The sequence below is a fragment of the Artemia sp. Qi Xiang Cuo genome, chromosome 9, assembly GCF_049724085.1.
Source record: "Artemia sp. Qi Xiang Cuo chromosome 9, ASM4972408v1, whole genome shotgun sequence".
In the NCBI taxonomy this organism is placed as follows: Eukaryota; Metazoa; Arthropoda; class Branchiopoda; order Anostraca; family Artemiidae; genus Artemia; species Artemia sp. Qi Xiang Cuo.
This window is the reverse complement of record NC_142802.1, coordinates 57,447,223-57,460,584: the sequence shown is the minus strand read 5'-3', so window position 1 is coordinate 57,460,584 and position 13,362 is coordinate 57,447,223. Positions and strand designations below refer to the sequence as shown.

Below are 13,362 nucleotides of genomic sequence, written 5' to 3'. Positions count from 1 at the left end.
AGAACAAAATTTGCACTTTACTGGAAAAATACAAATGAATGTGCATTGTCAGTTTAATATACATATACTGATATTTAATAATCGAAATGTTAATATTATTTGATTTATTAAAGTTATAAAAGTGAAAACATTTATATTTTTTCAGTAAAGTTTTTACTGAAAAGTTTATATTTTTTCAGTAAAGTTTTCAGCAATGCCATCGAAAGCTTTTTTGTAAGACAAGGATTTTCAATTTCTTAGAAAAACTTTATTTGAGAACCAAATTTAATTCGAGACTTTTAAACGCGTTGAGATGTATATATTATGAATCAGAGAAAAAAGGGCTTTAAAATGAGCTACTAGTCAAGCAGATATGGTTTAGTCTCAAAAAGAGTGTCTGACCCCTTAGAATCTCCTCTGCTGTGAGCCAATTGTGATTGTGCTCCGATTTGTGGCGAATAACAGCTCATTTGAAACATATCATCTTTCTGATGATGGCACTCCATGTTTTGACAAGAATAGGAACCTTTTTCTCATTCTTTGACCTTACAGATGGAATTTTAAGACTAGGGCGATAAGAAAATTGCCCTGGTTAAATAAAAAAGTCTGAAAGATTTTAATAGTGAAAAAAATATTGAATTTTATGACAATTCTAAGGGCTATTATTTTTCACTTCATAAAAGCACTGTATAAGGCATAATAAGCCAAAGCAATGCTATCGAAAGCTTTTTTGTAAGACAAGGATTTTGAATTTCTTAGAACAACTTTATTTGGGAACTAAATTGAATTTGAGACTTTTAAACGCGATAAGACGTATATATTATGAATCAGAGAAAAAAGGGCTTTAAAATGAGCCACTAGTCAAGCATATATTGTTTAATCCCTAAAAATAGTGTCTGAACCCTTAGAATTTCCTCTGCTCTGAAGTAATTGTGTTAAAGTATTTTTAATAGTCCTTTAGGTTATAGAAGACAAAATATGACAACACTGTACTCAATTTGAAAGATTGGGCGATCACCGAAGGATGTTTTCTTCAAAAATTGGCAACACTGAACATAGGGCGATGACCAGGGTGATGGGCGATGGGCTATTACTTCAGGCTGGTCAAACTTCATATAATGCCAGTGTAGTTTTAGAACGTATTGAGGATCAAATAGGCGAGGATTTATGATACTATGAAGAAAATAAAACAACAGACAACAACAGAATATCTCAGCTCTTTTAAACCTCTTGAATTTCTGAGAATTTCTTATTCGAAATATCAAATAAAAACTGTTTTTATTATCCTCCCGCCTGAATTTTTTTTTATCATTAACCTCTTTCCCCAAAGAAGCCTTCTTGGGTATGTGCCTGAACAAGTTTTTTAACTGAAAGTAAGGAGCGACATCAAAACTTAAAACGAACAGAAATTATTCTGTATATGAAAGGGGCTGTCCCCTCCTCAATGCCTCGCTCTTTACGCTAAAGTTTGACTCTGTCTCACAACTTTATTTTTTAAAATAATAAAAAACTTTAGCGTAAAGAGCGAGGCGTTGAGGAGGGGACAGCCCCTTTCTTATACGGAATAATTTCTGTTCGTTTAGGTTTTAATGTCACTCCTTACTTTCAGTTAAAAAAACTTGTTTTTTTTTATTTAATTAATATATGATGTGCACATGGCCGGATTATTGTTCGCGAGCTCCATGCAGCTATTTGAAAGAATGAATACAGTTCTTGAAAAGAAATGAAAAAAATTAATGAGAACTGATTTAAATGGAATTTACTTTCATTAAAATGAAAATAAGGAAAATATTATTAAAAATTGAGTACGGTTCATATCCAACTGTACTATCGTAATATCTTTGAAATAAAAAGTTATTCTAAGCGACAATTGCCAAAGAGGGAAACAGAAATGGAATTTTAGAGCTTCAGAGGATCACAGCCTTAAAATGCATCATATATCAATACAATCTGCAAATGAGTTTTGGAAACTAGTGGCGCAATCAAAGTAGTAGTACCCCAGTTTAAAAAAAGCTGCCTGCAGATAATTGTTTATATTTGGCACAGCGTATTACAGTGAGTCACTTTTGACAACGAAGTTATTAAAATCAGAGCACTGTTCACATCTTACAAATCAGCATTTAATGGAATTAATTCGTGCCGCGCTAGCGAACTGTGACTTAATTTCAGAAAATTCACTGTCTAGTTACAGAAACGCATGCCATCTACCAGCAAACAATAGCTGTCATGTAAAAAATTTAATATATGGATTTTATTTGTTTGAAGACTTACTAAAGGAAATACAAATACAACTGATGTCCATAACAACTGATGTTTTTGATATTTGATTTTGATGTTGGCTTTCGTAACGGAAGATATCGGTCTTTCTCGAAAAACTGCAAACCCGGTAATTTTATTTCAGTTTTTGTTAATTTTTATCCCTCCCCCCCCCCCTAGCATAGTAATAGTAAAATAGCACGTAAATTTAGAGTACCTGACGTAACAGCAAAGCTGGCAGTGCTGCATGAACAGCTATCAGATTCAGCTTTTTACCAATTTTCGCCTCATTATCCTTTAGTCCATCTGTTTAGTTATTTTCATTGTTGTATGTTTGTAGTACATTCTCTCTATTTTCATTGTTTTACCCCAAAAGTGACATTTTTATATGTGACGTGGTTTGAAAATGAATTATTGTTACTAGAATGTGGCTCCACCTGCAGTGAGGCTTGGCCATATCCGATATGACGTATCAAGCATGTCCTAATGTATTCAATAGGGGGAAAAAATCATCACGTTTAACTAGTAAAGATCTTCGTTGTAAGGTCGTTTCACTTTGGGGTTTAAAACCTGGGAAGCAGCCTATTACTTATGGTATCAAAGAAAATTCGAGCTTACTTAAATAAAAAGGATACAGCTTGTTAATTCTACTACCCTCGGAAAGTAAATAAAATGATATAATATAACTAGTTATACAAATAACTGTACAGTAATATAACTGACATAATGTTACCTTCTTGAAAAGCCTATTTTCATTTGACAAAACATCAAAGGAATCAGCCAATTGAAAACCTTTTTTTTTCGTGCTACGCTAAAAAAAATGTTTTCTCTCATATTCATCGATTGAACACCGTTCTTCAGTTATGTCCGTAAAACATCAAATGAAAACAGCTGGGAGAACTGAATTTAGTAACATTGGCGGAATGTAGGACAAAGAGTCCTGGAGGCACTTCTTCCACCCACCTTCCCAAGGGTCGAGAACTACAAGTCATCAGAACTCCAAAATATTTGTATTCTTAAGTACATGGGGTTGGTCTAACCCAGGAAAGAAGTTGAGACACAGTTTCCCGTAGAATCTTTTCTTCAGATTTTCAAAACTTGCCAGAAAAAAAATAATTTACGATACGGATTGCAAAGTTTCTTCTAGTCTAGTGAAGAAAGAGGGGCAATTTTCTTTAAATGCCCCTCAATGCCCCCCATAGTAAGGAAATGAAGTCATTAATTTTCGCAAATCCAGCAAGCAATACAGTCTTCAAAGCTGGTCTAACTAAAAAAAAGTTCATTGCGGGATCCCCCCACCCCAAGACTGAAAACAAAAATCTTCAGGATTCAAACATTTTAAATAATAATAGATCCCATGGTGCTCATGGTGCCCATGGTGAGATGAATTGAGCATCAATTTCGCCCTATCCCTCCCACAAAGTATTTTGCTATTTCGTTGCTGGCACATTTAGCACTTTAAATGTATTTACTGTCGTGCCATCAAAATTACTTTTTAGCTTTCCTAGGCCACCTGAATTATTTAATTTCATGCCATCAACATAGTTTTTTCGTTTTCCTAGGCCATCAGAATAAGCATTTTGCATTCCTGGTTTTTGATATTAGAATAAAAACTTTTCAGAGTTAAAAAAAAGAGGAACATTTTGAGATATAAAGCATCCTGGCTTGCCTAATTCAGCGAAAAACAGAGACAAAGCTTTGAAGAGGACCCCCCCCCCCCCCAAGGATCAGAATTCAAATCTTGTTAGGAGTGAAACTTGAGATGCTGTACCCCATCCCCATAGAAATATTCTGTACCCCCTGTGAAATACTCTTTGTTACGTCTATGGTTACTATGCCTTTGCGATTGCTTGCCAAATTTGATTTTTCTTCTTTTTTTTGCAGGCAGAATTTCATAGGTGGTAGAAGAAATGAGAAACAACCCAGAATTGGACAGTCAATGCGTTGGATATAAACTGTGCTTTTTGATAATTTGAATCAAGAGTATAATATAGTTCTATATCATTTAAATATTTTGTGACTAGTTCTATATTTTTTCAGTCCGTAGGCCAAGCTACTGGCTAGTATAAGTAGGCGGTTACAAGGCAACACGGGATTTGGTATCAGGGGAGTTTGTAACAGAAAATCCTTGATAGAATTTGTCTTTGTTTCTCCCAATTTTCGCTGGTATCAAGGCTATACCCAGGAGGGGGGGGGGGGGGTTAAGGGGTTTTGACCCCCCCCCCAAAGTCTTTGTTTGACTTGTAAAAACATAAAAAATGGATATAAACAAATTTTTTAGGTATTTTCTTGTTTTTTTTGTGAAACCCCCCCCCTCAAAAAAAATCCTTATATCCCCTGAAAAAAATCCTGGGTACGGCCTTGGTTGATATGTTCATAAGAGGTGTGCGTCCAAGCAGGGCCAGATTAAGGCAAAGTGGGGACCCCGGGCTAATGAATATTAATCCCTGTAAATAGAGTAGGTTTTTCAAATATAGTAAGGTAAACATAAAAGGAACTCCAGATTGGGACCCCTTTAAATACAGTAGGATTTTCGAAAATAATTAAGTATATATAAGGGGCTCAAGATTGAAATGTCTTATAAAAGGGGTTTAACTTGAGGCCATTTTTTCTATTGAATTTTAAATTCCTGGGCTCTACTGCTGAAAGTAAGATTTTAATTTTATGCAAAATACGGTATATAGCAGACAAAATTTGAAAACATTTTAGTCATATCTAAAAATAAATTACTTTATGACTATGAATTTGCCCCTCACGTTTGAGGTCCCTTATTCTGCAGTCTTTATCAGCCTTTTGGGTAAGACAGCCTTGCGTGCATGCTAAGCCGTAAAAGAAAGGTCAAAGCAAGTTCCCAGCTTTGTGTAATTTTCTGGCACATGAAAGTAATATTTTCTTATGAAAATATTTAATACATTTAATACTTTGATATTATTCGATGACGATTTTTTTTTTAGATGGAGGGGGGGGGCAGTAAATGCTTGAGAGCAACCAAGATCCAATCTTCTCTTCTTTCATTGATAAGAATGGTTTGGGCAAGTCCAGTCCTAGAATATAACAATGCGAGACGGTACATAATTTCTTTTTTCCACAAAAAAAACGTCCTTGCCTGGTAAGCTTTCAAAAAACAATATCTGATTTTTTTGCCTAAATTAGGCTGTGAAATTCTTACGTAGATAATCCTCCCTCCCCCCAGACACACAGAAACAAACGTTCCTGGTGCCGTCCCTCAGAAAATACTGATTGACTTACTTTAAAAAAAGAATGAAAATTTACAATACGTTCAACTAGAATGTACATTAAATAAAGTTAACAAAAATAAAATCGAAAAAAAAAATATTCTAAGAGGTCTTGTCAGAGCTATGCTGAAAAAGTAGAAACCTAAAATGAATATGTAGTATCAATATTTATTTTGAAAGAGAGGGGAATTAAATCAAATTAAGAAGAAACGGCCGTCAAAACTTTAGGCTATAAACCTGTCGCACATAAAGAAGGAATAAAGTGGCAATCAAGGTTCTGGCCGGGTAACCCTTCCTACCTCCCCCAGCAAAAATAAGTTCCTGGAAAAACCTGAATTTCAAAGGATGACAAGCAATTAAAAAAAAAATGTAACATGTATAGATTCAGCTAGAACATAAATGAAATAAAATTCGGAAATAAGTTAAAAAAAAGAAAGACATTGCAACATTTTAAACTGTGCCATTTTATTAAGCTTGAAGAAAAAATAAGACGTTGGCATGATATATAAGAGAATAGTAATGTCCCCCATTTCGGGAGAAGAATGTGCTAATCAGTCAAACCAAAGCTCCTTACGTAATATTAGTTCTATTGACCGTTGGATTTCAAAGCGTTTACTAAATGTGAAAGTGCTGAATATCTACTGTGTTCCAACATAAATAGTGGAAAAGATAGCTCCTCCCCCTTAGAATTTAAGTTAAAATTATTTTGTAGAAAATTCTACATAAATAAAATGATAAACAAATTAATTTGTAATCAAAACTTCAAATCCAAAATAATACAACTCATTTTGGCACTGATCATTTTAGATGATATTAAAGTTCATTCTAAAAACATAGGTTTATTGTCTCTCAAAGGTATATTATGTATTAGAGGTATATTAAATTTAATTCTAAAGGTAGAGGAAGACCGCAAACACCCTAGCAAAAGGGAACATTACGTTTTCTTTGCGTAAAGAAACTAACAACAAGGAAAAATCAAATTTATATGGACGTAAAGAAAAGCCTTAAGACTTAAAATAAGCACTAAATATAGGGACGGCTCCTCTTTATAATGGTGCTTACCCTGGCAGCCTTGAGGCAGCACATTACAGCACCAGCTTCAGCACCACGTTTTCTTTGCATTACAGCACCACGTTTTCTTTGCGTAAAGAAACTAACAACAAGGAAAAATCAAATTTATATGGACGTAAAGAAAAGCCTTAAGACTTAAAATAAGCACTAAATATAGGGACGGCTCCTCTTTATAATGGTGCTTACCCTGGCAGCCTTGAGGCAGCACATTACAGCACCAGCTTCAGCACCACGTTTTCTTTGCATTACAGCACCACGTTTTCTTTGCGTAAAGAAACTAACAACAAGGAAAAATCAAATTTATATGGACGTAAAGAAAAGCCTTAAGACTTAAAATAAGCACTAAATATAGGGACGGCTCCTCTTTATAATGGTGCTTACCCTGGCAGCCTTGAGGCAGCACATTACAGCACCAGCTTCAGCACCACGTTTTCTTTGCATTACAGCACCACGTTTTCTTTGCGTAAAGAAACTAACAACAAGGAAAAATCAAATTTATATGGACGTAAAGAAAAGCCTTAAGACTTAAAATAAGCACTAAATATAGGGACGGCTCCTCTTTATAATGGTGCTTACCCTGGCAGCCTTGAGGCAGCACATTACAGCACCAGCTTCACTCTTTACACCTGCACTTAACCAGCAGTATACAGGAGCTGATTCACAATTTTACAAGTGTTTTTTTTTTTAAATAAAATCCTGAGAGATTGAGCGGGCTTAGTTACATGTATTTCAAGCAGCACATTGGACTTAAAGTAATTCCTAATTTCAATAAATCAAATTTAAATCAATTGTGCAGGAAATCATTAATTAAATATAATACTTGCAATTAACAACAGAATGTTGGTAATTTCATTAGAATCTAATGAAATTAAGTAAACCGTAAGTTCAGCTTTCTGTAAATTCTGTATAGGACTGCGAGTTATTTTCTTTTTTTCATTCTTAATTGCATTAATCTATTAGAAGCTGGTTCTATTAGAATCTAGTTCACTGTTTGTAAATCTTTTAGAACCAGTTGTTATTGTATTTTTCTGTTTTAAATTCTAGCAGCAGGGCCATAATAAGTATGTATTATGGCCTTTTGCAAATTCTGTATAGGACTGCGAATGATTTTCTTTTTTTCATTCTTAATTGCATTAATGTATTAGAAGCTGGTTCAATTAAAATATAATTCACTGGTTCTAAATCTTTTAGAACCAGTTGTTATTGTATATTTCTGCTTTAAATTCTAGCAGCAGGGTCTTAATAAGTATGTATTATGGCATTTTGTCACTTTTTTTGGTAGAAAATTTTTGAAAATGGCACTTTATTGTGGCACAATCTCTATATCTCACAAAAATGCATTTTTACCCCCGAACAGGATAAGGCTCTATTTTTAAAGGCTATGTCTAATTTTTTGCAGTTTTTAAACTTTTTATGTTTTGATCACAATTTACTTGCTTATAATTTATGTGTTTTAGGTCTATAATTTCTTGTTATTTGGACTAAAATTTAACCACAGTGCCATCTAACGTTTTACTTGTGTGAGAATGGAAAAAGTTTATGACAGTTGAAAAGATGAAATTTAATTTAAGATTTTTATTTTTATTAAAAAATATGTACTTATGCTAGCAAAATCCATTTTGGTGCATCTAAGGTATGGTAAAAATAAGTTTAGATTGAAAAAGCCCTTTCTCCAACTTTTCCAGTAATTGATAAAAACAGACGACGGATTTATTAAGGGAAAGATAGAAATTTTTAACTGTCTTGAGAGCGTATTTGCTACTCGAAATTTCTAACTATATACACTTCTAGCCATCTCTAACTAAAAGCTAATGGAAACATCCTTATAAATTGCGAGTACTGACTACAGAGCTGGATGAGGCACTATACTCCACTGAACAAAAATAACCCTGGAATATAAAGAAAAAAAAATGATAGAAATATCCAAAACAACAGAAAAAATCAGCTCCTTTAAATATAAAGTAAATCAATATTTAAATGACAATAATTAAATTTTTTGTTTAATTATTGTTATTATATTTAGAAATAGTTATTATCAGTCTTAATTATTAGTTTATTCTAAATTGATAATTCAAGAGACGGGGAGAGGAGTTGCTGTGTTTAATATACTGCTATTAAATGTTTGCTGAAAGTAAAGGTTGGGAACAGTGGCGGTTCTGGCTTCTCGTACGCCCGGGGCACAATCTTGATTAGCGACACCCCCGGTTCCAAAGAACCAATGTAACCAAATTTTCATCCCTCAACAAAATTTTGCCAACTGAGCCCTCTACTTTATTTTAATAAAAACAAAATTTATTTGAAATTTTGCGGCCCTAAAATTTTTAAGCCTGTGGCAAGTGCCCCCCCCCCTCCTAAAACTACTTCTGCACATGAGGTACATTTCTCGTACGATTTGGTTTCTTGGCCACCAGGGTCTAACCTTGAGGGGTAATGACGAATCAGAAACAACCACAAACTGAAGTAATTTCGTGGAACTGGCGGAAGAAAACGGCGATAAAAAGCCAAAGGCCAGGTTACAGTGTTGTTACAGTCAGTATTACAATCATCAATACCCAAACAACGCAGTTACACTGATAGGAGATGCTTTGCGCCAATATATTATTTCAGATGTAAAATAATTACTTTGCTATGCTTGCCGACGGGACAAAAGATGTTGCTAGAAAAAATCAGTTAACGATTCTATTCAGGTACATTTCTAATGGAAAATTAGTGAAGTAACCATTCGGCTACCATTACATGCAAAAACTAGATACCGAAAGCTTATCCACCTCAATTTGAATGAATCGACTCTATTTCCCTAGCGGAGCAATAAATGGAAAGAGAACAAAAAAAGCATCAAATAAAAAATGCACAAAATATATATTCAAGCAGGGTAATCATGATCAAGCTGGTCAAAGATGATCGTGAACTATATTTCATTTTTGATAAATGACCAGCACGTCAAAAATTAGAATAATTTAAGAAGTATGAAATAAACTCCAAAAAAGAGATTCGACAATTTGCGCAACGATGGAATTTATGGCCATGGCTGTCTGTACCAAAATTTTAACTACTTTTTTGCTTTTGAAATCCTGTTTTGACTGTGATTTTAACTTTTCTTAAAGTTAATTATTAACAAATCTTTTGTTATATATAACAAAAATTTTTTGAACTTTATTGAAAATTTCAAACATAAACTTCCGTATCAAAATCAGATTTAGATGCAACTATTAAATTTACCGAAAAATTTATTTGGAAATCCACTAGTCTTCATTGAAATGAAGAATCATTTTATTTGAAAACTTGAATTAAAATTCTTGAAGAGGTCCATTGTATACATAATGGTCTCAACATTTATCTTATATCCTCTCGACTCGTTCCTATTCTATGCAATGTTGCCAGGCATAGCGTAATTATGAAGAATGTAGCATAACTGGGAAGCAAAACCATCCAAATATAATCTTCCCTAAGATAGCATAATCTGAGAACATGTAGAACAACCTATAACATCAAATCTAAAAATAAAACAAGCAGCTAAGATAGTTTATCGATCATTCTAAAGTAAAATTATTGGTGCACCAATAGTCTACGGACCGTCAGTTTTTGTTATTATGATCCTTTGGTATGTGGGAAAAACTCGCGCAAGATATTTGAATTCAAAGGCACGGAATGAGGATTACATATTTTTGTATTGAGGGAGTTCATATTATTGTTGTTTTTAATGAACAGTGAAAACTTTTTGTTGTGTTGCTTTTTTATTAGAAAATAGTCTTAGCTAGTATTAATTTGTGAAAAGTTCATCAAAATCTGTGGCGCAACTTCACCCAAGAAAGGTTTCTCAGCTACTGTCCAAAGATCAATTCTTCAAACCAGTGTGTTTCCGATTATTAAAAGACGACTTCTTAGGAAATGAGTGTTCGCAATAATTTTTGACTTCAATACAGACAGGTGAAATAACACCTGAGAACGTGAGCACTTTCCGAAAAAGGTATTTGAGTTTCTATATTACCGCAGCGACAAGACGCTGAAACAAATCCTGCACGGTGATCCTTTTTTTAAGTCCCTTCAGTTTGTAAATGCCTAGATCTCTCTAGGAACTGGAAGAACAAGTATTCTGTAACTAGGAATTGTAGTGAGCTTATTTCCGAGTCTTATGCCAAAACTCACCGAAACTTACTCCCAGTGGCGTAAGCTGCCATTGGGAAGGAAGGAAGGAAGATTCCGAAAACAAAAATTTGAGCGAAATGACGACACATTTTATATGGAGAAAAATACTCGAAACGAGAAACTTCCTGACGAAAGAGCTTTTCCAAATCTAGCAGAAATTACTAAGAGGGTGCTCTCCCCATCACATTTGAGAACAGACTCAGAAAAAAATTTCTTGGATGAGTGATGCCAAAAAAAAAAAAACGGAATAGGCTGAAGAAAAAAGTATTGAAGCTTTCCATGTAATAAAATCGCGACTAAGAACAAAAGACTCTGTTTGCTGTAAACATGTCCCTACAAAGAATTAGATGAGGCTTCACAACTCCGTAATTGTGTAGCCCCTTCGCCTCTTGGTCAACAAGACGCAAAGCTTGCAAAGCAAAGCTTTGCCTCTTGTCCGAAAGCAAATATTAAATATATATTGTTCATTTGATTGAACCGTATTTTTTCTCTGTTTTTGCTTAAGAAGTAAAATTTGGTGATGAGGTAAGGCAATATGTTTTCGAAACTTGTATTTTTATTTAATTTGTTTATACAATGCTTTTGCTCCCTTAGTAAGCTAGAAATAAAAATATTATAATTATCAGATTATACTCTATTCAGAGCTTTTATTAAGATAAGGCAGAATTTGACTTCTCTTTCAACAGCGTGAATCCCAATATACATCTGATTGACTTGTTCATGAAATCTGGGGAAAAGAACAAAAACGTAGCATAATTCAGTCAAAAAAAGTATAATTTGGGATCAAGAAAACATAATCTTCTCCTTTTTATCTGGCAACACTGATTTTGTGTGGTATATAGTGAGCTATAGAGTGACCATTGGTCATATTTGCAGGTTTTGGTGCTTCCTAAGGCGTTTGAGCGTTAATTTTTCAAATAGGATTATCAGCGGACAAAAAGTCTAGGAGCTTGAGAGTATCATCCAGATTCACTGGTTTTAGGCAGTTCATCCTATTTTCAAGAATAAAGGCTTGATTAAACTGCATTGATTGCTGTGCTAGAAGCAGTCTCTGATAGTTCTAGTGTCGAGAGAGTGTGTGAAGTAAATAAACTACTGAAGAATATCAATTTAGCCTTTCTTGTCTCAACATCACACATAACAGAAAAAGTGTCAGTCATTGTAAGTTGTTTATTAATGTAATTTCAGTCAGAATGTTTGCCAATTTATAAAGCAATTGCACTGGTCTCGGGGATATACGACACAATGCAAAAGGAGAGAAATAATATAGAATGGAACAACTTGGATATATCCGTATTCTTGGATCTACACGGTCAGGAATCAAAATCTCCACAATCTAAAAAAATTGCTTGAAGCAAGAGATGGCCAGCCATTTTGGTTCATACCCAAAACTTTCTTTCATACCAAACAACCGGTAAACGTAATATCAGTCTGCTAGTTTAATCAGACTCAGTTAAAATTTTGTGCTTTGAAGTATTAGACCGTTTGACGAGTGAGATGGAAAGACGTTCCATACAAAATGTTTATGCCTCTCATCGTCACTTTGTCTGCCTTCGGTCCCTTAAGCTCCAATATTCTCAAATTTTCTACAGTGGCAAGGGTTTTTTTGTTATTATCAAGAGATTATCAGCATCAACGACTATGCAATAGAATCCCAACCTCTCTTTAAATATTTTATTTCTAAAAAGGGATATTTCAGCAATAGATTTTCTCCGAGCTATCAAAGTTTTATCCGACCTCCCAATTGCCTATTCTGCAATGCTAAACCTGATTAAGTTAGTTGCTACTTTGCCTGTGATCACTGTCAAAGATGGACGATTCTTCTCAGTATTAGAACATGATAAGGGTTATCTGTAATCGAGGATGAGAAATGACAGGCTCCGTGATTACATGCTCATGGCCATTGAAAAAAGAGAAGGTAAGGAACTGAATTCTGATCGATTACTTGACGATTCTCCAAGTAGTGAAGTTGCTGCTACTCTCTGTTTTAGGTATATTTGCTAAGCGTTGTTATGTTTTTTTGAATTTTCAATAAAAAATTGAAGAAAAAACCTCCCCCTACTTTTTCGTAAACAGCACCACATAATTCTTCTAGAACACGGCATGCACAAAACAAACAAAATAGAATCAACATATATAAAAAAAACTTCTTCTGAACCTTTAACATTACCAAACTCTTGAAAAAAGATCTCTTTTAGAACAATTTTGAAGTTCCGGTGCCATTTCAGATTGACGAACGGAGTGTAGGAATAGATTCAAAACTGACTTCAAGATATTACAGCTGTGATGGGAGGAAGGAAAAACTAAAATGTAAAATTTAAAAGAAGCCGCAAACGAATTTATGTTGAGAAAAAAGGGTGTTACCTTAAAACAATATTTTTCTACATAATTTTGCCTCGCCTATTGAAAGTAGCAAAAAGCTTCCTTTTTTCTATGAATGTAAATATATTAGAATAAAAGAGGATATGTAAAACTAGAAATATTGGAAGATTTTAAACCTAAAAGTCAAATACATTAGGAGAATAAATACATGTCATAGGTCAATAGAGCGTGTCTATGTCTGACTCCCCCCGCTTTTGCCAGTCGATACAAACTTAGCAAAATAAATATTTGGGGTATATCAAGTAAATGTTTCTTCTGGGCTTGTTAAGCTCTATTCAGTTTTTAAGATTTA

At 34.1% G+C, this 13,362-nt stretch overlaps 1 protein-coding gene across 1 annotated transcript in view; it reads left to right on the top strand.

Moving 5' to 3' along the window:
* The window catches only part of LOC148948863 (uncharacterized), a 35,314-nt gene extending 31,120 nt beyond the window's left edge, over positions 1-4,194 (top strand). The window contains exon 4 of the mRNA XM_089094111.1: positions 4,124-4,194. Within this exon, the coding sequence (XP_088950237.1) occupies positions 4,124-4,133 (10 nt within the window). The 3' untranslated portion in view covers positions 4,134-4,194. The remainder of the gene's footprint in view (positions 1-4,123) is intronic.
* Positions 4,195-13,362: the final 9,168 nt, after the last annotated feature.